General features: G+C 46.1%; 1 protein-coding gene across 8 annotated transcripts in view; it reads left to right on the top strand.

Annotated features, from left to right (window-relative positions):
• The window catches only part of LOC110515674 (uncharacterized), a 252,866-nt gene that overhangs the window by 126,504 nt on the left and 99,102 nt on the right, over positions 1-27,260 (top strand). For all 8 annotated transcript variants that reach the window (XM_090217615.1, XM_090217612.1, XM_090217614.1 and 5 more), the window contains 6 exons: positions 7,382-7,426; positions 21,223-21,276; positions 21,389-21,433; positions 22,000-22,032; positions 26,393-26,431; positions 26,592-26,639. In XM_090217615.1, coding sequence (XP_090073741.1) covers positions 7,382-7,426; positions 21,223-21,276; positions 21,389-21,433; positions 22,000-22,032; positions 26,393-26,431; positions 26,592-26,639 — 264 coding nt within the window. The remainder of the gene's footprint in view (positions 1-7,381; positions 7,427-21,222; positions 21,277-21,388; positions 21,434-21,999; positions 22,033-26,392; positions 26,432-26,591; positions 26,640-27,260) is intronic.

The raw sequence follows: 27,260 nt of genomic DNA, 5'->3' as shown, positions 1-27,260 counted from the left end.
CTCGTAAATATTATAGTCTACATATATGGTGTGTGTGTGTGTGTATGTGTGTGTGTGTGTGTGTGTGTGTGTGTGTGTGTGTGTGTGTGTGTGTGTGTGTGTGTGTGTGTGTGTGTGTGTACATGGTGGTGTATTACTGATATTACAGAGCAGATAAATCTTCTTCTACTCAGTCTAAAGGGGTTTGGAGCATTGTCCTCTCTTCCCTACACTTCCCTCCCTATCTCCCTTCCTCATCTCTTCCTCCTTCCTGTCTTCCCTCCCTCCTTCATCTCTCCATCCTTCCTGCCTTCCCTCCCTCCCTCATCTCTTCCTTCTTCCTACCTTCCCTCCCTCCCTCATCTCTCCATCCTTCCTGTCTTCCCTTCCTCCCTCATCTCTCCATCCTTTCTGTCTTTTCTTCCTCCCTCATCCCTTCCTCCTTCATGCCTTCCCTCCCTCCCTCATCTCTCCATCATTCCTGCCTTCCCTCCCTCCCTCATCTCTCCATCATTCCTGCCTTCCCTCCCTTCCTCATCTCTCCATCCTTCCTGTCTTCCCTTCCTCCCTCATCTCTTCCTAGTTCCTGTCTTCCCTCCCTCCCTCATCTCTTCCTCCTTCCTGTCTTCCCTTCCTCCCTCATCTCTTCATAGTTCCTGTCTTCCCTCCCTCCCTCATCTCTCCATCCTTTCTGTCTTCCCTTCCTCCCTCATCTCTTCATAGTTCCTGTCTTCCCTTCCTCCCTCATCTCTTCATAGTTCCTGTCTTCCCTCCCTCCCTCATCTCTTCCTCCTTCCTGTCTTCCCTCCCTCCCTCATCTCTCCATCCTTTCTGTCTTCCCTTCCTCCCTCATCTCTTCCTCCTTCCTGTCTTCCCTCCCTCCCTCATCTCTCCATCCTTTCTGTCTTCCCTTCCTCCCTCATCTCTTCATAGTTCCTGTCTTCCCTTCCTCCCTCATCTCTCCATCCTTCCTGTCTTTTCTTCCTCCCTCATCCCTTCCTGCCTTCCCTCCCTCCCTCATCTCTCCATCATTCCTGTCTTCCCTCCCTCCCTCCGTCCCTCCCTCCGTCCCTCTAATATATGGCAATGATCTAAAGGAGGGCTTCACTGCAGAGCTCAAATAATATCAAACTCACGGATGTTGTCAAATTTATAGGACACTCGGTGTTGCCTAGCAACAGATTGCCACACAGTGATCCAACAGATGTAGGGAGAGGGGGTGGGGGGTAGGAAAGGAGAAAAGGTAAGGAGGGAGAAGAGGTGAGGGGGGATATGAGGGGGTGGGGAGGAAAGGAGAAGAGGTGAGGGGGGATAGGAGGGGGAGGGGAGGGGAGGAAAGGAGAAGAGGCGAGGGGGGGAGGGGAGGGGGAGGGAGGAAAGGAGAAGAGGTGAGGGGGAGAGGAGAGTGGGGAGGAAAGGAGACGAGGTGAGGGGGAGAGGAGAGTGGGGGAGGAAAGGAGAAGAGGTGAGGGGGAGAGGAGAGTGGGGGAAGGAAAGGAGAAGAGGTGAGGGGGAGAGGAGGGGGGGAGGCGAAGAGGTGAGGGTGAGAGGGGAGTGGGGGAGGAAAGGAGAAGAGGTGAGGGGGGATAGGAGGGGGAGGGAGGAAAGGAGAAGAGGTGAGGGGGAGAGGTGAGTGGGGGAGGAAAGGAAAAGAGGTGAGGGGGAGAGGAGAGTGGATGAGGAAAGAGAAGAGGTGAGGGGGAGAGGAGAGTGGGGGAGGAAAGGAGAACAGGTGAGGGGGAGAGGAGAGTGGGGGAGGAAAGGAGAAGAGGTGAGGGGGGATAGGAGGGGGAGGGAGGAAAGGAGAAGAGGTGAGGGGGGATAGGAGGGGGAGGGGAGGAAAGGAGACGAGGTGAGAGGGAGAGGAGAGTGGGGGAGGAAAGGAGAAGAGATGAGGGGGAGAGGAGAGTGGGGGAGAAAAGGCGAAGAGGTGGAGGGGAGGAAAGGAGAAGAGGTGAGGGGGAGAGGAGAGTGGGGGAAGGAAAGGAGAAGAGGTGAGGGGGAGAGGAGAGTGAGGGAGGAAAGGAGAAGAGGTGAGGGGGGATAGGAGGGGAGGGGAGGAAAGGAGAAGAGGTGAGGGGGAGAGGTGAGTGGGGGAGGAAAGGAAAAGAGGTGAGGGGGAGAGGAGAGTGGATGAGGAAAGAGAAGAGGTGAGGGGGAGAGGAGAGTGGGGGAGGAAAGGAGAACAGGTGAGGGGGAGTGGAGAGTGGGGGAGGAAAGGAGAAGAGGTGAGGGGGGATAGGAGGGGGAGGGGAAGGAAAGGAGAAGAGGTGAGGGGGAGAGGAGAGTGGGGGAGGAAAGAGAAGAGGTGAGGGGGAGAGGAGAGTGGGGGAGGAAGGAGAAGAGTTGAGGGGGAGAGGAGAGTGGGGGAGGAAAGGAAAAGAGGTGAGGGGGAGAGGAGAGTGGATGAGGAAAGAGAAGAGGTGAGGGAGAGAGGTGAGTGGGGAGGAAAGGAGAAGAGTTGAGGGGGAGAGGAGAGTGGGGGAGGAAAGGAGAAGAGTTGAGGGGGAGAGGAGAGTGGGGGGAGGAAGGAGAAGAGTTGAGGGGGAGAGGAGAGTGGGGGGAGGAAAGGAGAACAGGTGAGGGGAGAGGAGAGTGGGGGAGGAAAGGAGAACAGTTGAGGGGGAGAGGAGAGTGGGGGGAGGAAAGGAGAACAGGTGAGGGGGAGAGGAGAGTGGGGGGAGGAAAGAAGAACAGGTGAGGGGGAGAGGAGAGTGGGGGAGGAAAGGAGAAGAGGTGAGGGGGAGAGGAGAGTGGATTAGGAAAGGAGAAGAGGTGAGGGGGAGAGGAGAGGAGAGGAAGGACGAGGATAGTAGGTAGAAAGACGAGGGGAGAGAAGGGAAAAGGTAGAGAGGAGGAGGAAAGAGTGGGAAGGAAGTAGAGATGGGGAGAGGGGACACAAAGAGAGCAGAGAGGGTGAAAGGAGAGAAAGTTCTGTGGTTGAACAAGACTAGAACCTCAGTACAACTGAAGGAAGGCTTTTAGTCTCTGCACTCTGACATTTCACTGTCATTCCAGGGGCTCTAGCAGTACTTGGACCATGTTGTAGCTCAGTATTATGTAATCTAATAATGGAGTTTGGATATACAAACTATTGCTGTACATGTACAGCAATAGTGCAGCTGAACAATTCCAAGGCTGAGTGACCAAGGCTGAGTGACCAAGGCTGAGTGACCAAGGCTGAGTGACCAAGGCTGAGTGACCAAGGCTGAGTGACCAAGGCTGAGTGACCAAGGCTGAGTGACCAAGGCTGAGTGACCAAGGCTGAGTGACCAAGGCTTTTTCAGACCCCCAGCTGTTGTGCTAGACTAATGAGTCTAGTTGAAGGAAAATCCATTGATGTGGAGGCAGTTCAGTCCAGATGTACTGGAGAGTACATAGAGTGTATCCTAAATGGTACACTATTCCTTAAATAGTGCACTATTAACCAGGGCCCATCAAAAGTAGTGCACTACGTAGGGAATAGGGTGCCGTTCGGGACGTAGCCTTCATCTCTGTGCTGTGTCTCTCATCATCAGGATAGATGGTCTGGAGAGACACTATGGATGCATCCCAAACAGCACCTTGTTCCCAATATAGTGCACTACTTTCGACCACGCCCCATCAAAAGTAGTGCACTAGGTAGGCAATAGGGTGCCTCTTGGGACTTGGGCATAGTCTCGTTTGACACAGTGGCTGTGGGAAGTACGTTAGACTGGGCTCCTTTCAACTACACAGCCGTACCGGCAAACCGAGACGTCGGTCCTGAACAATCCAATAAAGTGACTAAATAAGAAATGAATCTCTAACTTTTTCATAGAGTGCTTCAACTCCTTTCTGCCTCAAATGAGTCCTTTTAGAAGTTTTTTCTGAATGAGCACTTTTGTTAGACCAAGATGTGTTGTCAGAATATAATGTGCTGTAAACCAATAGTGTATCAACTGTATCAAGACATTCATCTATCTGTCTGTCTGTCTCTCAAGTCAGTTACAGTGGATATGCAATAAAATGTAAATGAATTACTGAAAAATCATACAATGTGATTTTCTGGAATTTTGTTTTAGATTCCATCTCTCACAGTTGAAGTGTACATATGATAAAAAATTACAGACCTCTACATGCTTTGTAAGTAGGAAAACCTGCAAAATCGTATCAAATACGTGTTCTCCCCACTGTATCTGTTAGAATGCTCTTGGGAAGTGGAGACTTCATAGAACCTCAAAACGTAAACATTACAGGAGACGCTAATTCACAACAAATAAGTTAATTGCTTTGGCCCACAGTTAGCCAAGATGATTAGCTAGCCAGCTAAAATGGTTCATTAGTAATCTGGACTATTTAGAGGAGGTGCTGCAGCGCTGTTGTGTCATTGACGGCCTGTTTTCAGAACAGAACAGGGTGTCTCCAGTTGTGCTTACAATAAATGACCATTGTGACACGCATCCCTGCGAACACACTTTCCATGGCTCCTACGGCTATACATACACAATGTGTACTGACAAGTAGACCATGGTTAGTGTTCTCACACTATAAAGCAATAGGGATTTGACTTCTCATGATATCATCATTCACTTGTTACACTGAAAGCATTTTATTTTACCTTAAATTATGAAGGAAACACACACACACACACACACACACACACACACACACACACACACACACCAAAATCAGTATGCACTTCATAGTTAAGGGTTTTGAGGGTGAATATGGAGAGATCATTTTTGTCAAGAATTGCATAATTCATTACCTGTTTGGAATAGTACTAGGTTAAATATTAATGAGTTATATCTCTGTACTGATGTCTCTGTAATCTACTGTTGTTTTAGGTTCAGGGGAGCAACACGGCTGAGAATGAGAGGGCTAACACTAGAACAAATGGTCAACAGAGAGTGTGTGTGTGTGTGTGTGTGTGTGTGTGTGTGTGTGTGTGTCTGATTTACTCTTAGCATATTATCAAAGAACATAATGAAACTACTCACCTCAAGTTGAAAAGGTGCTCTCTTTACTGTTGAGTAAACCAGCCCTATATACATGATTCACTCTTTAAAACACACACTACACACACACACACACATACACCACACACTACGCACACACACAGCACACCTCACACTACACACACCACACACTACGCACACACACACAACACAGCACACACACCACACACAACCAGGCACACACACAACACACCACACACTACACACACCACACACACCACACATACCACACACCACACACCCCACACACACCACACACCACACACCACACCTACACACACAACACACACAACACAACACACACACAACACACCTCACACTACACACACCACATACACGCACACACACAGACACACACACACACACACACATGCGCACACACACACACACACACACACGCACACACACACACACACACGCACGCACACTTGCGCACACACACACACATGCACACACACACACACACACACACACACACACGCACAGGGCTAATCAAAGTCTGCGTAGATGTGTGTGTCAGAGGAAGTGGAAGTGGAAGGGGAAGTGGTTTGGGAGTGCACCCTATTGTCTATATAGTACACTACTTTGACCAGGAGGTGCACTAAATAGGGAATTAGGTGCAATTTGGAACGCAGGCACTAAGTCAAGGGGGCGAAAACAGACAGTCAGTTTGTATGGCCCACATATTACAGGCCTACTGTCAATACAGGCAGTATTACATGGAGGGCTGTGGCAGGGATGTAGGCTACATTCAAGGCTTATATTGAGACCTAAGGAAGAGCTGATGGTGTTTATGCCTTAGTCTCTGTTGTAGCTGTTGCTGCTTGATTATGTACATTCAGTTGGTGTGGGCCTAGGCATGTTCTGAGACTATCTCTCATCTTAGCAGTTTGAAAGACTTTGTCTACTCTGGACACAAACACGCATGCATGCACAGTCTCTCTCTCTCTCTCTCTCTCTCTCTCTCTCTCTCTCTCTCTCTCTCTCTCTCTCTCTCTCTCTCTCTCTCTCTCTCTCTCTCCTCTCTCTCTCTCTCTCTCTCTCTCTCGCTCTCTCTTTCTCTCTCTCTCTCTCTCTCACACACTCACACATACACACATACACACACAGAAACTCTAGGCACTCCTGCCCACCACAGTGTCTGTGTGATGCCGAGCCACTTCATCTGAAGGAATTCATCTCCTCATGCCTCATGTGGACACTAATATTCTCTCATATCATCTTGATGTCAATTAGAGCAACTTTGATTAGTTTAAGTAGCAGTCGTTATCTCATTAAAGATGTCAGTCTTCCAGAAACACAGTCACAGAGAGAGTCACAGTCACAGTACAAAGTTATTCAAATAGTCTCAATGGAAGCTCTAAATTAAGCAATAAGGCTTGATATGTCGTGTGGTATATTGTCATTATACCACCATATGTAAGTATGGTATATAGTGTATAGTATATTGTGAATTTACCACAGCTAAGGCCATGTTCAGAGGCATGACACATTGAGAATAACCCACACATTTTAACCAATCAGAAAAACAAATCATAAACATGTTTAACACTAGAAAAGATGGGCATCAAAGCCAACCTGTTCTGAGCCAACGACTAACAGTCTAAAAATAGGTCTCATAAATATGCTATCGCAAAAAAAAATATGAATTAAGTTGTGATTATGAAGGTCTTGGGTAACATTATAATCCAATCAGAAATCAGAAAACCCATCATAACAACATGATACTGTATATACGTGATTGGTCCACTGTGACCTCATCCTGGTGAAGGACCACCAGCCATGCTCTTGGCCTGGGCTTGTTGTCACTACTGGCTGGTTTGATTGATGTGGCCAGGAACACACACAGCTGGGTAGCAGGGTGATAAACCACAGGGGGAACAAAGACTAGTGTACCACACAGGGAGAGAGCAATTAAGCTGTTTTCTTCATGCTCATTTAAGCTAATTAACTACCATGCCCGACAGACAGGCAGGATGTGTCCCAAAAAGCAGCCTTTTCCCTAATTAGTGCTATACTTTCAACCAGGACCCATTAGCCTCTGGTCAAAAGTAGTGCACTATATAAGGAATAGGGGTCAATTTGGGACTCAGTCAGACAGGAGTAGCTAGCTGGCTAGCCCCCTAGCCTGACTGTTGGCAATGTGTAGTAGACCCAGATGCCACTGGTGGGAACTTGTTGCTCCTTGTCATTCTTCTCTGTCTGACATCTCTCTCTCTCTCTCTCTCTCTCTCTCTCTCTCTCTCTCTCTCTCTCTCTCTCTCACCCTCTCTCTCGCTCTCTCTCTCTCTCTCTCTCTCTCTCGTGTCATTTGGTAGTAGCATGTACGTAGACCCAGCCCAGCTGACACTTGTGTGAACTTGTAGTTCATGTTGTCCATCTGACATCAGTCTCACTTCCTCTCTTCTCTCTGTGTGTTACAGGGTCGTCGAGGGAAGACTGGGGAACCTGGACCTAGAGGCCTGCCTGTAAGTACTGCTGCTGCTGCATTCCTTCCTTCCTTCCTTCTGTTTGCCACTGTCACAGACACTTTCAGTTTGAAGTTGTACGGGATACATTCTCCAATGAAATGCTTACTTGCAGACAGTCCTGCTGTATGGTGTACATACTGCACATGCCTGTCAATCAATGTTTACTCCCACTAAACACACACTGCTGCCTCATGTCGAAAGATCAATCATTCAATCAGGAGCTCTCTTTAACTCTCACCTGCATGTATCTCACAAAGACCCAAATATGTTCAGGTCTCCTTCATCTGTAGGAGATATCCACAGTAGTCCTAATTGAGACTCATCTGTAGGAGAGATCCACAGTAGTCCTAATTGAGACTCATCTGTAGGAGAGATCCACAGTAGTCCTAATTGAGACTCATCTGTAGGAGAGATCCACAGTAGTCCTAATTGAGACTCATCTGTAGGAGAGATCCACAGTAGTCCTAATTGAGACTCATCTGTAGGAGAGATCCACAGTAGTCCTAATTGAGACTAATCTGTAGGAGAGATCCACAGTAGTCCTAATTGAGACTCATCTGTAGGAGAGATCCACTGTAGTCCTAATTGAGACTCATCTGTAGGAGGGATCCACAGTAGTCCTAATTGAGACTCATCTGTAGGAGAGATCCACAGTAGTCCTAATTGAGACTCATCTGTAGGAGAGATCCACAGTAGTCCTAATTGAGACTCATCTGTAGGAGAGATCCACAGTAGTCCTAATTGAGACTCATCTGTAGGAGAGATCCACAGTAGTCCTAATTGAGACTCGTCTGTAGTAGAGATCCACAGTAGTCCTAATTGAGACTCATCTGTAGGAGAGATCCACAGTAGTCCTAATTGAGACTCGTCTGTAGTAGAGATCCACAGTAGTCCTAATTGAGACTCATCTGTAGGAGAGATCCACAGTAGTCCTAATTGAGACTCATCTGTCTGAGAGATCCACAGTAGTCCTAATTGAGACTCATCTGTAGGAGAGATCCACAGTAGTCCTAATTGAGGCTCATCTGTCTGAGAGATCCACAGTAGTCCTAATTGAGACTCATCTGTAGGAGAGATCCACAGTAGTCCTAATTGAGACTCATCTGTAGGAGAGATCCACAGTAGTCCTAATTGAGACTCATCTGTAGGAGAGATCCACAGTAGTCCTAATTGAGACTCATCTGTAGGAGAGATCCACAGTAGTCCTAATTGAGACTCATCTGTAGGAGAGATCCACAGTAGTCCTAATTGAGACTCATCTGTAGGAGAGATCCACAGTAGTCCTAATTGAGACTAATCTGTAGGAGAGATCCACAGTAGTCCTAATTGAGACTAATCTGTAGGAGAGATCCACAGTAGTCCTAATTGAGACTCATCTGTAGGAGAGATCCACAGTAGTCCTAATTGAGACTCATCTGTAGTAGAGATCCACAGTAGTCCTAATTGAGACTCATCTGTCAGAGAGATCCACAGTAGTCCTAATTGAGACTCATCTGTAGGAGATATCCACAGTAGTCCTAATTGAGACTCATCTGTAGGAGAGATCCACAGTAGTCCTAATTGAGACTCATCTGTAGGAGAGATCCACAGTAGTCCTAATTGAGACTCATCTGTAGGAGATATCCACAGTAGTCCTAATTGAGACTCATCTGTAGGAGAGATCCACAGTAGTCCTAATTGAGACTCATCTCTCAGAGGCATGCCGGACTAACAGGGTATTCAATACTATCGACGCAGCACTATCGCCGGCCTAAGGTATTACTGAACACTGAGAAAATTAGCCTGAACCATCATTGTCACCTAAGAGTCACCCTAAGAGTCACCTGGCTTAACTGGTGCCTCGAGAGACACTACCGCTCTCATTGTCACTCAATGCCTAGGTTTACCTCCACTGTACTCACATCCTATCATACACTTGTCTGTACATTATGCCCTGAATCTATTCCACCACGCCCAGAAATCTGCTCTTTTAATTCTCTGTTCCCAATACACTAGACGACCAGTTCATATAGCCTTTAGCCGTACCCTTATCCTACTCCTCCTCTGTTCCTCTGGTGATGTAGAAGTTAACCCAGACCTTATAGGCCCCAGCACCACACCTATTCCCAGGCCCCAGGCACTCTCATTTGTTGACTTCTGTATCCGTAAAAGCCTCGGTTTCATGCATGTTAACATCGGAAGCCTCCTCCCGAAGTTTGTTTTATTCACTGCTTTAGCACACTCCGTCAACCCTGATGTCCTAGCTGTATCTGAATCCTGGTTTAGGAAGGCCACCAAAAATTCTGAAATTTCCATCCCCAACTACAACATTTTCCGACAAGATACAACTGCCAAAGGTGACGGAGTTTCAATCTACTGCAGAGATAGCCTGCAAAGCTCTGTCATACTATCCAGGTCTGTGCCCAAACAATTCGAGCTTCTATTTTTTTAAATCCACCTCTCCAGAAATAAGTCTCTCATCGTTACCGCTTGTTATAGACCCCCCTCAGCCCCCAGCTGTGCCCTGGACACCATATGTGAATTGATTGCCCCCCATCTATCTTCAGAGTTCGTACTGTTAGGTGACCTAAACTGGGATATGCTTAACACCCCGGCCGTCCTACAATCTAAGCTATTTAGGTACAACCCTAAATCCGTAACCATGGGCACCCTCATAGATATCCTCCTGACCAACTAGACCTCTAAATACAACTCTGCTGTCTTCAACCAGGATCTCAGCGATCACTGCCTCATTGCCTGCATCCGTAATGGGTCCGCGGTGAAACGAACACCCCTCATCACTGTCAAACGCTCCCGAAAACACTTCAGCGAGCAGGCCTTTCTAATCGACCTGGCCCGGGTATCCAGGAAAGATATTGACCTCATCCCGTCAGTAGAAGATGCCTGGTTGCTCTTTAAAAGTGCTTTCCTCACCATCTTAAATAAGCATGCCCCATTAAAAAAAATTAGAACTAAGAACAGATATATCCCTTGCTTCACCCCAAATTTGACTCCCCTTGACCAGCACAAAACATCCTGTGGCGTACTGCATTAGCATCGAATAGCCCCCGCGATATGCAACTTTTCAGGGAAGTTGTGAACCAAAGCCAGTTAGGAAAGCTAAGGCTAGCTTTTTCAAACAGAAATGTTCATCCTGTAGCACTAATTCCAAAAGGTTTAGGGACACTGAAGTCCATGGCGAATAAGAGCACCTCCTCCCAGCTGCCCACTGCACTGAGGATAGGAAACACTGTCACCACCGATAAATAATATTCACCAGATTGTTACTGTATCATATGATGTGGCTATCTGATGTTAAATATTCACCAGATTGTTACTCCATATCATATGATGTGGTAATCTGATATTATATATTCACCAGATTGTTACTGTATATCATATGATGTGGTAATCTGATGTTAAATATTCACCAGATTGCTACTGTATATCATATGCTGTGGTTGGCTGATATTATATATCTATCCAGGTGTTATAAGATCTGGCAAGTGTCTGCAATGTAGTCAGTGGGAACTCAACCATAGTTTTCTCTGCAGGCCTGTTAATCAATCACAGAGACTGGGTGTGTGTGATCACCTAAACACAAAACCACAGGCCTGTTAATCAATCACAGAGACTGGGTGTGTGTGATCACCTAAACACAAAACTCAACATGTATCTATAGAAGGGTTGTGTCCAGTAGGTAGAAAACAGAAGGAAACTCAACATGTATATATAGAAGGGTTGTGTCCAGTAGGTAGAAAACAGAAGGAAACTCAACATGTATCTATAGAAGGGTTGTGTCCAGTAGGTATAAAACAGAAGAAACCTCTATAAAAGAGAGCCTATAGTATCTACATTTGGGATACTAGTACTATCTTGTACTATCTGAACTATTCCTATAAGAACAGAGCCGCCCCTAGCCTTTTGGCGGCCCTAAGCAATATTTGGTTGGGGGGCCCCTCTCACTTCCCTGGGCAAAACATTTTAGTGCCCCCCTTCTTGGCAGCGGATGTTGTTGTTGCAGTGTTAAAGTTACCTTTCTGTAATTCGACACATTTTGCCATGACTTACAGTATGCCATGTTAATGATATCTGAGTGAGTGACTAACCAAATCAATAGGGGCCCCCTGGGGGTTAGGGGCCCTGGGCACATGCCATGTGTGCCTGGCCGGTCATTTGGTAGCTGTCTAGCAGTGATGGGGAAGCTACTCTGAAAATCTAGTTTATCAAGCTACAAATTACTTCACATTGGAAGAAGCTAAGCTAAACTAAAGCTACCCTTATGAAAAATATTGTTTACTAAACTAAAGCTACCCTTATGAAAAATATAGTTTACTGAACTAAAGCTACCCTAATGAAAAATATAGTTTACTAAACTAAAGCTACCCTTATGAAAAATATAGTTTACTAAACTTAAGCTACCCTTATGAAAAATATAGTTTACTAAACTTAAGCTACCCTTATGAAAAATATAGTTTACTAAACTTAAGCTACCCTTATGAAAAATATAGTTTACTGAACTAAAGCTACCCTAATGAAAAATATAGTTTACTAAACTTAAGCTACCCTTATGAAAAATATAGTTTACTGAACTAAAGCTACCCTAATGAAAAATATAGTTTACTAAACTTAAGCTACCCTTATGAAAAATATAGTTTACTGAACTAAAGCTACCCTAATGAAAAATATAGTTTACTAAACTTAAGCTACCCTTATGAAAAATATAGTTTACTAAACTAAAGCTACCCTTATGAAAAATATAGTTTACTAAACTTCAGTTACTTAGAAAAAAAAGTAGTTCACTTCATCCAAACTACTGCGTGAAGAATTATCATCTAACTCTGAAACGTCATAGACTATAAATCACTGTGGAGTCAGATGTCAACAGAATGTGTAATTTAGCCTATTAAACACAAAAAGTGAGAATTAGACAGGTCTGATCCCGAAAAAGAAAGGACGTTCTTACTTACTTCACCCACATTTTATTTGACAAAAAAAAAGTATTATTTCGTTCTAGGAGTTAGCTACTCTACAAGGGAAAAACATAATGAACTACTGAAAACACTACCAAGATTTCATATAGTTCAACTACCACCAAGCTACTGCAAAATGTAATTACATTACCAGTTGAACTAAATGTAGTTCACTCCTCCCCAACCCCGCTGACTAGACCAACTTGACTAGCCATCTATAAAATGTTAGCTGATGTGAATGACAGTAACTGACATTAAAAAGTGGAACACTGCTGATGGTCAACCATATTTAGACATTTCACCTCGTTTATTCTACTTTTATTACTCTCGGCAGGAAATTAGTTCCTAAAAAAACGTAGCAGTTTTACGCAGCGCCTTCAAATATGAATCCCTTGTTTGAATTTTTCCTGTTAAAACGTTGTAAAATGTTTTGCAACAGCTGCCCTAATGAACATGTCTAATTTACACTCTACTGCTTCCTGCTGCCTTTTAGTAACCAACTGGACTTTGTTGATATGGAATGATTCTGTTATTTGACCCATTCTACTATGTTCATGCACTGACACTCTGATTAAACTTGTGATAATGAGAATTCAAACCAGATAGACAGAAAGATGGTGCTCATCTTCCGTCACTGTCACCGCCATGCTCAATAGGTTCAATTATCTTTAGCATCACTTCAGCTGCTGACCGTTACGGTTCTCCCACATTTCTTTCTGTACTCTCTGACACCTTAATAACGCATTAGGCCTCACAAATGGCACTCTATTGCCTATTTAGTGCACTACTTTGGACCAGAGCCCATATAATGTGCAATATCAGACGTACCCACATAGTTATAGGACACAACATCGTAGGAAAAAGGGAGGACAAGGAGGAAGAGGAAGAGAAAGAATGAGTGTGACATTTCTAAATGTCAGTGTCCTGATTGTACCCCTGTCATGTGATGTCCCAGCTAGCCTCAGTGTCCTGAGAGTACCCCTGTCATGTGACGTACCAGCTAGCCTCAGTGTCCTGAGAGTACCCCTGTCATGTGACGTACCAGCTAGCCTCAGTGTCCTGAGAGTACCCCTGTCATGTGACGTACCAGCTAGTCTCAGTGTCCTGATAGTACCCCTGTCATGTGATGTACCAGCTAGACTCATTGTCCTGATAGTACCCCTGTCATGTGATGTACCAGCTAGCCTCATTGTCCTGATAGTACCCCTGTCATGCGATGTACCAGCTAGTCTCAGTGTCCTGATAGTACCCCTGTCATGTGATGTACCAGCTAGCCTCATTGTCCTGATAGTACCCCTGTCATGCGATGTACCAGCTAGCCTCAGTGTCCTGATAGTACCCCTGTCATGTGATGTACCAGCTAGCCTCATTGTCCTGATAGTACCCCTGTCATGCGATGTACCAGCTAGCCTCAGTGTCCTGATAGTACCCCTGTCATGTGATGTACCAGCTAGCCTCATTGTCCTGATAGTACCCCTGTCATGCGATGTACCAGCTAGTCTCATTGTCCTGATAGTACCCCTGTCATGCGATGTACCAGCTAGTCTCAGTGTCCTGATAGTACCCCTGTCATGCGATGTACCAGCTAGTCTCAGTGTCCTGATAGTACCCCTGTCATGTGATGTAGTGCACTTTATAGGGGATAGGGTGTCATTTGGGACTACTGTTTCAACATGATTTGTGATTGACTAAGGAGACAGGGAGGACTGGCGTCTCTCAACTAATAGTGGTGCTGTGCATATTAAATAACGCCCTCACTGACACGCACATGCACACCCTCACGGACACACAAACGCACACGCACACGCACACAGTCACAGACACACAGACAGCCTCCCTCCTGCCTCTCTTCCTCTCCCTCCTGCTGCTTGTCTCTCAGTGTGACTCAGTGCTCCTTCTCATCACAGACAGATGGCCATTACCTACAGTGCTTTAGCAAAAGGCCTGCAGTCATTTTCATGGAACCCCCGGGTGTTGAAGCTAACCACGAGGTATGTGAGAGAGTCAGAGAGTGAGAGACGGGGGGGGGGGTAGAAATCGAGAAAGCAAGAGTCACACCTACCGCCCCGGAAACAAACACACCACCCCCCTCTATGGTCCACTTGTTCCGGTGACTGTAACTGGAATGAAACCGTTGTGTACCGGGTCAGTCAGAGGCAGTGGGACAACCTCTTGAACGTAGTGGCTGTGTTGATCATGTTGTATAGGTCCAGTGGTCTGTGTTGATGTTGATGTTGGCTTCGGCTAGAAGGTTTTTAATGGCTCCTGTGCTCTGAGAAAAGAGAAAGGTGGCTGACCAGCTGGCTGGACAAACTTGTATTGTGTTGCTCCTGGACAGAGAACCATTTCTCTCTGCTTGTCTCTACAGGTCTAAGTTGACGGTACTGTGTGCCTCAGCCAGACTTGATCTCAAATCCAAAATGTTGGAGTATAAAGCCGTATTTAAAATATTAGCTTCACTGTCCACATACATACGTAGAGGTGTGTATACTTTTAAAAACCATTCCCAGTTTGAATGGGAAGAGTGGGATGGTACCGGAAAGGTTCATGGAAAATACTCAACCCGCAGCACACACCATACCATCTCCCTGTGGGCCACCATAATGACACCGTTCTTCAACAGGTCGTTCAGTGCCGTTTCTGTTGAATTAAACATTCAACACCATTCTGTCACGCTGAAGGCACCCAGGGATAGTGTTGTGGCAGGGTGTTTATTTAAGAGGACAGGATGAAGGCACCAGGGGTAGTGTTGTGTCTGAAGGCACCAGGGATAGTGTTGTGTCTGAAGGCACCAGGGGTAGTGTTGTGTCTGAAGGCACCAGGGATAGTGTTGTGTCTGAAGGCACCAGGGGTAGTGTTGTGTCTGAAGGCACCAGGGGTAGTGTTGAGAGAGAGAGAGACCAGTAGATTTGACACACATCCAATAGGATAGACACACTGACCCACATCCAGTAGGGTTGACTCGCATCCAGTAGGGCTGACTCACATCCAGTAGGGCTGACACACATCCAGTAGGGCTGACTCACATCCAGTAGGGCTGAGTCACATCCAGTAGGGCTGACTCACATCCAGTAGGGCTGACACACATCCAGTAGGGCTGACTCACATCCAGTAGGGCTGAGTCACATCCAGTAGGGCTGACACACATCCAGTAGGATAGACACACATCCAGTAGGATAGACACACATCTAGTAAGATAGACACACACCCAGTAAGATAGACACACACCCAGTAGGATAGACACACATCCAGTAGGATAGACACACATCTAGTAAGATAGACACACACCCAGTAGGGCTGCCTCACATCCAGTAGGGCTGACACACATCCTGTAGGATAGACACACATCTAGTAAGATAGACACACACCCAGTAGGGCTGACTCACATCCAGTAGGGTTGACACACATCCAGTAGGTTTGACACACATTCAGTAGGAATGACACACATCCAGTAGGAATGACACACATCTAGTAGGATTGGCACACATCTAGTAGGATAGACACACATCCAGTAGGATTGACACACATCCAGTAGGCTTGACACACATCTAGTAGGATTGGCACACATCTAGTAGGATAGGCACACATCCAGTAGGATTGACACACATCAAATAAGGCTGACACACATCCAGAAGGATTGACACACATCTAGTAGGATTGGCACACATCCAGTAGGATAGACACACATCCAGTAGGATAGACACACATCCAGAAGGTAATAATGATCTGATAGTAAAGTAGAAGGTAATAGCCCTGTCCTATAATAAGGTAGAAGGTAATAGTCCTATCCTATAATAAGGTAGAAGGTTATAGTCCTATCTGATAATAAGGTAGAAGGTTATAGTCCTATCTGATAATAAGGTAGAAGGTAGAAGGTTATAGTCCTATCCTATAATAAGGTAGAAGGTTATAGTCCTATCTGATAATAAGGTAGAAGGTAATGGTCCTATCCTTTAATAAGGTAGAAGGTTATAGTCCTATCTGATAATAAGGTAGCTTCATTGTGAACAACACTCAACACCACTCACTGACTCACTCAATCCCTCCCTCCTTTCACTACTAGAGCTCTAGACAGAAATATGAGAGTTCTGCTTCTCTAAATTGTAGCTTGCCTAACATATGTCTCTCTGTGATTGGAGTCCCCTATCCCTCTCCCTTAGAGAAGTCTGTAGCGTGCTCAGTTTGTGTGTGTGGCGGCATGCTCAATGGGTGTGTGTGTGTTTGTTTGTGTGTGTGGGTTGCACAGTGTGAGGGGATAGGCAGAGTACTCCATGAATCACATCTCCATAACAGCATCTCTCTCCCACTGACAGACAGACCCAAACAGGGGCAGACTGAGCACTGCAGAGGGAGAAGAGATACAAGGATGGAGAGAGAGAGAGTGGGAGGTGGAGAGAAAGAAAGAGAGGAGGAGAGAGACAGGGTGGGAGGTAGAGAGGAAGAAAGAGAGGAGAAGAGAGAGAGAGAGTGGGAGGTGGAGAGAAAGAGAGGAGGAGAGAGACAAGGAGAGAGAGAGGGTGGGAGGTAGAGAGGAAGAAAGAGAGGAGGAGAGAAACAAGGAGAGAGAGAGAGGGTGGGAGGTAGAGAGGAAGAAAGAGAGGAGGAGAGAGAGAGGGTGGGAGGTGGAGAGAAAGAAAGAGAGGAGGAGAGAAACAAGGAGAGAGAGAGGGGGTGGGAGGTGGAGAGAAAGAAAGAGAGGAGGAGAGAGACAGGGTGGGAGGTAGAGAGGAAGAAAGAGAGGAGAAGAGAGAGAGAGAGTGGGAGGTGGAGAGAAAGAGAGGAGGAGAGAGACAAGGAGAGAGAGAGGGTGGGAGGTAGAGAGGAAGAAAGAGAGGAGGAGAGAAACAAGGAGAGAGAGAGGGTGGGAGGTAGAGAGGAAGAAAGAGAGGAGAAGAGAGAGAGGGTGGGAGGTGGAGAGAAAGAAAGAGAGGAGGAGAGAAACAAGGAGAGAGAGGGGGTGGGAGGTGGAGAGAAAGAAAGAGAGGAGGAGAGAGACAAGGAGAGAGAGAGAGGGTGGGAGGTGGAGAGGAAGAAAGAGAGGAGGAGAGAGACAAGGAGAGAGAGAGGGGGTGGGAGGTGGAGAGGAAGAAAGAGAGGAGGAGAGAGACAAGGAGAGAGAGAAAGAGATAGAGAGAGAGAGAGAGGGGGGGTGGGTGGGTGGGAGGTGGAGAGAAAGAAAGAGAGGAGGATATATATATATATATATATATATATATATATATATATATATATATATATATATATATATAGAGAGAGAGAGGGTGGGAGGGAGGGACGTGGGGAGAAAGAAGAGGAGAAAGAAGAGGGGGTAAGAGACAAGGAGAGAGAGAGAGAGAGAGAGAGAGAGAGAGAGAGAGAGAGAGAGAGAGAGAGAGAGAGAGAGAGAGAGAGAGAGAGAGTGAGAGTGGGTGGGAGGTGGAGAGAAAGAAAGAGAGGAGGAGAGGAGGAGAGAAAGAAAGAGAGGAGGAGAGAGAGAGAGAGAGATATATATATAGAGAGAGAGAGGGGGGAGAGAAGGAGAGAGAGGGAGAGAGGGAGAGAGATAGAGGGAGAAGGAGGGAGAGAGAGAGAGAAAGCGAGGGAGAAGGAGGGAGAGAGATAGAGAGAGATAAAGAGAGGGAGTGAGGGAGAGAGGGAGAAGGAAAGAGAGGGAGATATATTGACTTGCTGTTTAATGATTAGCTCAAAGTCAACATGTGGCCCCTCAAAGCAACACCTAGACAGTAGTCTCCAGTTGTGCTGGTCCCCTCCCTGCCTTGTGCACCACTGGGCTCCACGTTACTGTTCATTTAGCACCATGTGAAGAGACGTGAAACACAGGTATCCTGGGACAAGGCCTTACGGATGGTTACGACTGCTGTGGCAGTAAGACAACACCTTCGTATTGCCATGTAACCTTGATTTAAACACCTTATTCTCATTGAGATCAAATCTATTTTACAAGAGAGGCCTGAATCGATAAACTATATGGTGAGGTTATATGTTTATTTTATTTTGCATTAATAACATTCATACAGTATAAACTATTCACAAGTCAATTAATGTTCACAATCAATTTATCCACAGAGGCTTCTCCCCTGTAATATATGAATAGGCCCGTCCATCTGTTCATGTATGGCAATCGTCTGCTTGTTTTGTTATGAATAGCTCATAACCCTCCCAACCAATCAGTGACTAGATCACATTAAAAGATAGGAACATCATAATGACTGTTGTTAAAAGCACCATTTGGGAAAGAGACAGAGCGAGAGAGACAGAGACAGAGCGACAGAGACAGAGACAGAGACAGAGCGAGAGAGACAGAGACAGAGCGAGAGAGACAGAGACAGAGCGAGAGAGACAGAGACAGAGCGACAGAGACAGAGCGAGAGAGACAGACACAGAGCGAGAGAGACAGACACAGAGCGAGAGAGACAGACACAGAGCGTGAGAGACAGACACAGAGCGAGAGAGACAGACACGGACCGAGAGAGACAGACACGGAGCGAGAGAGACAGACACAGAGCGAGAGAGACAGACAGAGCGAGAGAGACACACAGAGCGAGAGAGACACACAGAGACAGACACACAGACACACAGAGAGACAGACACACAGACACAAAGAAACACAGAGAGACAGACACACAGACACAGAGAGACACAGAGAGACAGACACACAGACACAGAGAGACATACACAAAGACACACAGAGACAGAGACACAGAGAGACAGACACACAGACACAGAGAGACAGACACAGAGACAGACACACAGACACAGACAGACACAGAGACAGACACACAGACAGACACAGAGAGACAGACACAGAGACAGACACTACTTTGTCTTGTCCCTGCTGGAAGCTCTGGTATGGATTCTCTTCGTCTATTTAATGGATGTGTTGTTAAGGAAGAGGGTTTTTATAATCTATAACATGTCCCCTAAGACACACACACACACACACACACACACACGCAGGGAGGCTAACCATCAAAAGGTTCAAAGTTGCCCTGATTGGTCCAGAAGACTCTATGCTGGGGGAGGAAAGAGGAATACAGACAACAGGTGAAGTGTTGTTGAAAGTGAAAAGAGAGTCTATAAATCCGTAGACAGTTACATTTCACACAGCCCCAGTCCAAATGTAGCTGCTCGTTTTACGTCTGTTTGGGGACAGAAAATATCTGCATCCCAAATGGCACCCTATCCCCTATATAGTGCACTTCTATTGACCCGGGCTCATAGGAAACAGGGTGCCATTTGGGATGCACACTATGTGTGTGGCTGTTTCTGTGTGGCAGGCTGTTATCTCTCTCAACAAGGTGTGGGTTTGGTGGAGCTACCCCAGGCTGTCTTGAGAAGAAGCCCATATATTTTGTTGTAGCAGATGAGCTAATTAAACAATGTTCCTATTCAAATATATAGAATAAAACAATAATGAACCATTCTTCAAGTTTTAGGACAAGTTGCAGGGGGTTGATGGAGCTCAGCCAACAGAGAGTAGCAGTAGTCTAGATGGGTGATGTCTGAATTAGGACAGGTTGCAGGGGTTTGATGGAGCTCAGCCAACAGAGAGTAGCAGTAGTCTAGATGGGTGATGCCTGAATTAGGACAAGTTGCAGGGGTTTGATGGAGCTCAGCCAACAGAGAGTAGCAGTAGTCTAGATGGTCAATGTCTGAATTAGGACAGGTTGAGGGGTTTGATGGAGCTCAGCCAACAGAGAGTAGCAGTAGTCTAGATGGGTGATGTCTGAATTAGGACAGGTTGCAGGGGTTTGATGGAGCTCAGCCAACAGAGAGTAGCAGTAGTCTAGATGGGCGATGCCTGAATTAGGACAAGTGCCTGAATGAGGACAAGTGCCTGAATGAGGACAAGTGCCTGAATGAGGACAAGTGCCTGAATGAGGACAAGTGCCTGAATGAGGACAAGTGCCTGAATGAGGACAAGTGGATGAATTAGGACAAGTGGCTGAATGAGGACAAGTGCCTGAATTAGGACAAATGCCTGAATGAGGACAAGTGCCGGAATTAGGACAAGTGCCTGAATGAGGACAAGTGCCTGAATTAGGACAAGTGCCTGAATTAGGACAAGTGCATGCATTAGGACAAGTGCATGAATTAGGACAAGTGCCTGAATTAGGACAAGTGCCTGAATTAGGACAAGTGCCTGAATGAGGACAAGTGCCTGAATTAGGACAAGTAGCTGAATTAGGACAAGTGGCTGAATGGGGACCTGCGCCACTTCCTGTGTGAGGTCATACTCTATGGATATTGTAGAGCAGGAACCTGCAGGAGTCACTGTGTTGATGTTTTCAGAGAAGGACAGGGTGTTGTCCAGGGTCACGCCAAGGTTCTTTGCCCATCTGGGAGGCGGACACAGTGGCGTTGAGCACTTTAACTTCCCTTCTGCTGATGTCCTGTCCTCACTGCTCCAAGGTCCCTATTTTACAGATATAAAGGACCTCTGAAGAGAGCAGACGCCCACCCATCATTTCTGTGCCTTGTGAATAAGCCTGAGTCCACTCACACTCACTGGGTGGTATTGGCAGTCTGTACAGTCCTATTCCACACAGAGAGAGAAAAGACTGCTGTGTAAAAGACGACAGCTGAAGACTTGATCTGTTGTCATCAAGTGCCATCTATTGGTGGAGAGGAGAATGATTCGATCAGGACCTGTTTGGTTCAGTGTGGAAAACTGCTGCAGTGCAACAGGGCTTTATAGTCCATTCTCTCAGTAGACCCATAGACGCAGCATCTACAATGATACAGACAACATGATGTGTTGCTGGTTATAAGCATGTGCTGTACGATCCTTAGCTCTCTCTCTCTCTCTCTCTCTCTCTCTCTCTCTCTGTTCTCATCCAGGGGGTGAAGGGTGACTCTGGAATCCCAGGAGACAAAGGAGATCAAGGTGATCCGGTATGTAACACACACACAGCACACACCCTTCCAACACATTATTGTGGTGACATTTAAAGTGGCTGTCATTAACCATGAACACTAAACATTGACCTTTGGCCTTCTCCCTCAGGGTCAGCCAGGTGGAGACGGGGCCTCTGGGATGAAAGGACAGAAGGTGAGTCACATCACATGGTGTGTGTGTGTGTGTGTGTGTGTGTGTGAGAGAGAGAGAGTGTGTGTGTGTGTGAGCTCCAGTCTGATTACCCCTGATCTATTTATCTTTCCTGCATTCATTTCTGTCTAAATCTGGCTGCAAATTAACTCTCTTATAATGATATTTCATCATTGTTAATTGTCACACACACACACACATACACACACACACACACCATGTGACTCACCTTCTGTTCTTTCATCTCAGAGGCGTCCTTGTTTAACCCACTACAGTATATCAGTGTACCAACCCCACTAACCCAATCAACTGAAACCGGTTGTCATTAAGGAGATGCAAATAGTGTTTGAATGAATGCTACTGTTGGTTATGACTGAATCAATGAGAGAAGAGGTAGGAGCAGATGTTACAGCAGCTTCGGTGGTGGGGGAGATTTCACAATCCTCTGTAAAGCAGGGCTTCTGGATTCTCCCTATGAATATATCAATATCATCCTGAGGTTTTTAAGCATGTCTGTACAGTATGACATCAGGTGGTTTCTCTATGCTCTCTGTGTCTTCTCTTATCAGGGGGAAGAAGGCCTGAGAGGACCACCAGGACCGGTGAGGAGTACATTGTTGTGGCGTTAATGTTTCCTGTGACTGTTTATAACTGAGACATAAAGTCATATTATCTAAGAGACTGTTTTACAGTTCTGTACTGTAGTTTATTTTGGAGTTATTGGAGAGAGGAGTAACTGAGGGGCGTAAACAAGACTAGCCTGGACTCTACAGTCGAGGTTGGTCCAGTACATTATCCCTGCTCCACATTCACAATGTTTGGGCTACATGTTTTTCAGATCTGAGAGTACCTGCAATCCATGCTCTGTCTCCTCTGATCTCTCAAAGCCAATCCTGAATCTACACGTACATGACCTGACTATGTAATTGTAATGGGCCATACCTTTACTGGTGCATGTGAACACGGCATAGAAAAAGGCTAGTATGTGACCCCAATGGACAGGTAGACCTTTGGTAGACCATCCAGACAGGTAATAGTAGTGAGAACAGACAGACTCTTCCCAGACTCCTCTGAGATCGGTCCTTCTTCATAATTCAACTCCTGGTTTCTTGTTTATCCGCGGATCCAAGTGGCACCGAGCCAACGTCACGTCACCGCACGCTGAACAAATATTCCCTCTGCACTAAGGAACTCCTTCTCCTACTACTACTTTATATCACTCTGTCTGCCTCCCAAATGGCACCCCATTCCCTACGTAATGACTACTTTTATAACATGCTGATGTCTTTCACTGAATTTGTCCCAAATGGTTCCCTATGGACCCCGGTCTAAAGAGGTGCACTAAATAGGCAATAGGGTGCCATTTAATATGAATCCCTTATCTCAACTGGAGTCAGGTCCACTTGTTCTTAAACGTTTCATTTACAATTGAACAGTGGCAGGTAATGAGTCCCCCTTAATGGCTGTAAAGCCTTTTCTTGCCTTGCAATTAGTTGTGTAAGAAGTTCTATCAGAACCACTTAATCGGACTCAATTAACTGGACTGGATTACATTTTGAAATTGATTTTTAAGATTGAAGCGATAAGGGAGCAAAATGATTTAAAATTATGTTGCTATTTTAGGCCTACAGTTTTCTGAGGTTTGGTTGGAACACCCAAAGTCCAGTAGGTTGTTATGTGCTGATGTCTCTGGCTGGGGCAGCCTTCTACTTATAATTATCAAATACATTCAGTCAATCAATTAATCATGTGGCTTCCAAACGGTTTCTAAATGCCAAATCAACTATGCCAATTGTCGAATGCCAAATCCCCCCCTAGCCACCACTCCTGACAGACACACTAGATCTGAGAGGATTGGACAAGTAGCTATACTCTTTATTGTAATGGCTTAATTAATAGCTTCATTTCTGATTGGCTAGGTGGGAGATGTCACCACATTGCTTCCATCCATCTATCCAATCCCCTCTGGTCTACATTAGTGGCTATGGAGTACGTTCATTTACAATTCAGACAGTCAGAAAAGTCATTTAGCAATTCATAAATGGGTCTGTTTGATTATTTAGCTCAAATCTCACTTAAATAGGGGGCTCCCGGGTGGCACAGCGGTCTAAGGCACTGCATCTCAGTGTGCGAGGGGTCACCAAAGTCCCTGGTTCGATTCCAGGCTGTATCACAACCGGCTGTGATTGATAGTCCCATAGGGCGGTGCACAGTTGGCCCAGCGTTTGGTCTTAGCTGACTTAGTTAAATGTAGGATGTATAAAACAAATACAACTAAATGAGCCTTTATCTTTCCACTTCCTACTAACAGAAAACAGGTGAATCCCTAATGGCACCAGGTCAATGGTAGTGCACTATATAGGGAATAGGGTACCATAGGGCTCTGGTCAATGGTAATGCACTACATAGGGAATAGGGTGCCATAGGGCTCTGGTCAATGGTAGTGCACTATATAGGGAATAGGGTACCATAGGGCTCTGGTCAATGGTAATGCACTACATAGGGAATAGGGTGCCATAGGGCTCTGGTCAATGGTAATGCACTATATAGGGAATAGGGTACCATAGGGCTCTGGTCAATGGTAATGCACTACATAGGGAATAGGGTGCCATAGGGCTCTGGTCAATAGTAGTGTGCTATATAGGGAATATGGTACCATAGGGCTCTGGTCAATGGTAATGCACTATATAGGGAATAGGGTGCCATTTGAGACACAGTGGGATCATTTCTGCAGTAAAGCGTTTAATTCCATGACTCTGCAGAAACCAGGGTTCAGACCATTCATTAGTGCAGAGGAGGAACCACCAGGCGGGGTTATAGGCATGCGTGACCCCCCATGACCCACAGACAGCCCACACGTGGCCCTTGACCAGACTCTGACTGAAGGCTACAGATATAAGAGACAAGATTAGAACAAATTGCTTTAGGAGGCAGACTGATATTTGGAACTTGAAGCACTAAAAGGCTGATTTCCACACTGAACTTGTTATACAACATCACAGGAAAGATCAGGACATCGTTTTACTGCATGGCCCTCCATGACCCACACGTAGCCCTTGACCAGACAGACACAGAATAATAGGCTAAGCTATGAACAAGAGCAGAAGGCTAAAAGATTAGAACAAATTGACAAACTTGTAAATAGATATTTATGGCAGTCTGAGATGTTGAAATGAAAGCCAAAACAAAATGTATTACCACTAAAATAACCCGGCTCGACCAGACAGACACAGAAGAACAGGAAGACAAGGAACAGGGTTGGAATAAATTGACATACTTGTTCAATAGAATTATCTATATTTTTTTCTAGCTTTTGGAGGCAGACTAACACCGTACCCAAACCGCCATCGTGCACAAATTGATTTTGTCCCCCCACATCAAACGCTATCACAACACACAGGTTGAAATATCAAAACAAACTCTGAACCAATTATATTAATTTGGGGACAGGTCAAAAAGCATTAAACATTTATAACAATGTTGAGTTGTTATTTTACCTGAAATGCACAAGGTCCTCTACTCCGAATATTAATCCACACATAAAACGGTCAACCGAATCGTTTCTAGTCACCTCACCTCCTTCCAGGCTTTTTCTTCTTTGGACTTTATATGGCGATAGGCATCTAAAACTATTACCATGACGACGACCGACCTCAGTTCGTCTTTCAATCACCCACGTGGGTATAACCAATGAGGAGATGGCACATGGGTATCTGCTTCTATTAACCAATGAGGAGATGGGAGAGGCAGGACTTGCAGCGCGTTCTGCGCCACAAATAGAAGCAACTTCTATTTTAGCGCCTGGCAACGCAGACGCTCGTTGGCGCGCGTGAGCAGTGTGGGTGCGATGGTTGAATAACATGTATCTGTACATTTATTTGGCAACGCGAGCGGTGTGGTCAGCATGTCAGATGTTGAACTTGAAGCTACCAAAAACACATGTATACATAATAGCAGGTATCTAGGCTACTATTGTGGTACAAAATCATTGGAAAGCTCAGGACATCATTTTACAGCTTGAAAAGTCGACTTTCCGTTACTGTGGGAATGCGTCCCAGATGGCAACCTATTCCCTATATAGTGCACTACTTTTGACCAGAGCCCAATGGGCACTATAAAGGGAAGAGGAAGCCATTTGGGATACACCGTGACCTTTAACAATCCATACCCTCGCTGGAGGACTGCTCCACAGGGGGGCTTTGTATCCCCACAACAATGATTGGTCGATTCCGGGACTGACTCTCAAAATACATCCCAAATGGCAACCTATTCCCTACATAGTGCACTACTTTTGACCAGAGCCCTATGGTACTATTTACCCCCACTTTAATAGAGAATAGGTGCCATTTGGGATGTACAGGCAGAGGTGCTAGTCTAGTGGAAGAGGGTCTAGTGACAGACAGGCACTCGTCTATAGTTTCACCGAAAACACCCCTCCCCTCCTTTTCTCTCTTAAAAGGCTTCTTTAGTTTGACTTTGACAACCCCGAGTGCCGAGCCGAGTGCCGGGCCGAGTGCCGGGCCGAGTACCGGGCCGAGTGCCGGACCGAGTGCCGGACCGAGTGCCAGGCTGAGTGCCGGACCGAGTGCCGAGCCGAGGGCCGGGCCGAGTGCCGGACCGAGTGCCGGACCGAGTGCCGAGCCGAGTGCCAGGCCGAGTGCCAGGCCAAGTGCCAGGCCGAGTGCCGGACCGAGTGCCGAGCCGAGTGCCGAGCCGAGTGCCGGGCCGAGTGCCGGACCGAGTGCCGAGCCGAGTGCCAGGCCGAGTGCCAACCCGAGTGCCAGGCCGAGTGCCGAGCCGAGTGCCGAGCCGAGTGCCGGGCCGAGTGCCGGGCCGAGTGCCGGGCCGAGTGCCGAGCCGAGTGCCGAGCCGAGTGCATTCAATAAGGGAGGTTAGGTGGTAGTGACAATGAAGAAGACAGCTCATTTTCTATCTTCTATCTTGTCTGTCCTTTCCATCCAGGAAATGACAGCTCATGGACTGAGACATCTGTCTGGCTCTGTAAGTAGAAACATCCTACGTAGTTACCTTTACCTTCTGTTCTGTCATAACGGCAGTCGTGCTCTGACTGCTAACTCAATCTTTTGTGTTACCTTGATGAAAGGTATTTTATATCAAATGTTCAACATTTCATAATGACCTTTTTTCTATTTTATTTTAGGAGGCTGAATCAGGAGAGAAGGGCCAGAAAGGAGAAATGGGTGATCCAGTAAGGATAGGATATGTACCAACCTGCTCACAGTGTTCATACGATTTGTCTATAATTAACAAGTGTAAAAGAAAACCGCTCCCCCCTTGTCCATTTAATCTATTTCATTATTCATCCGCTAAACTGAACCTAGATCAGCACTCCTACTCTGAGATGCTTCGTGAGTATGGGTCCAGATCAGAGCAAGACTAATATATTGATGTTCACGGCACCAAGATACACTTTGACTCTGTGTCAAATCAAATCAAATATTATTTGTCTCATGCGCCGACTACAACAGGCCTTACCGTGAAATGTTTACTATCAAGCCTTTAACCAACAGTGCAGTTCAAGAAGAGTTAAGAAAATATTTACCACATAAACTAAAGTGAAAAAAAAAATGGAAAAAAAGTAACAAGAAAATGACATAACAATAACGAGGCTAAATACAGTGGGGGCAATGTAAATAGTCTGGGGGGGCAATGTAAATAGTCTGGGGGGGGCAATGTAAATAGTCTGGGGGGGCAATGTAAATAGTCTGGGTGGGCAATGTAAATAGTCTGGGGGGGCAATGTAAATAGTCTGGGGGGGGCAATGTAAATAGTCTGGGGGGGCAATGTAAATAGTCTGGGGGGGCAATGT

This window comes from Oncorhynchus mykiss, chromosome 23 (genome assembly GCF_057628025.1).
Source record: "Oncorhynchus mykiss isolate SJ-2025 chromosome 23, ASM5762802v1, whole genome shotgun sequence".
Taxonomy (NCBI): domain Eukaryota; kingdom Metazoa; phylum Chordata; class Actinopteri; order Salmoniformes; family Salmonidae; genus Oncorhynchus; species Oncorhynchus mykiss.
This window is presented reverse-complemented; position numbering and strand designations above follow the sequence as displayed.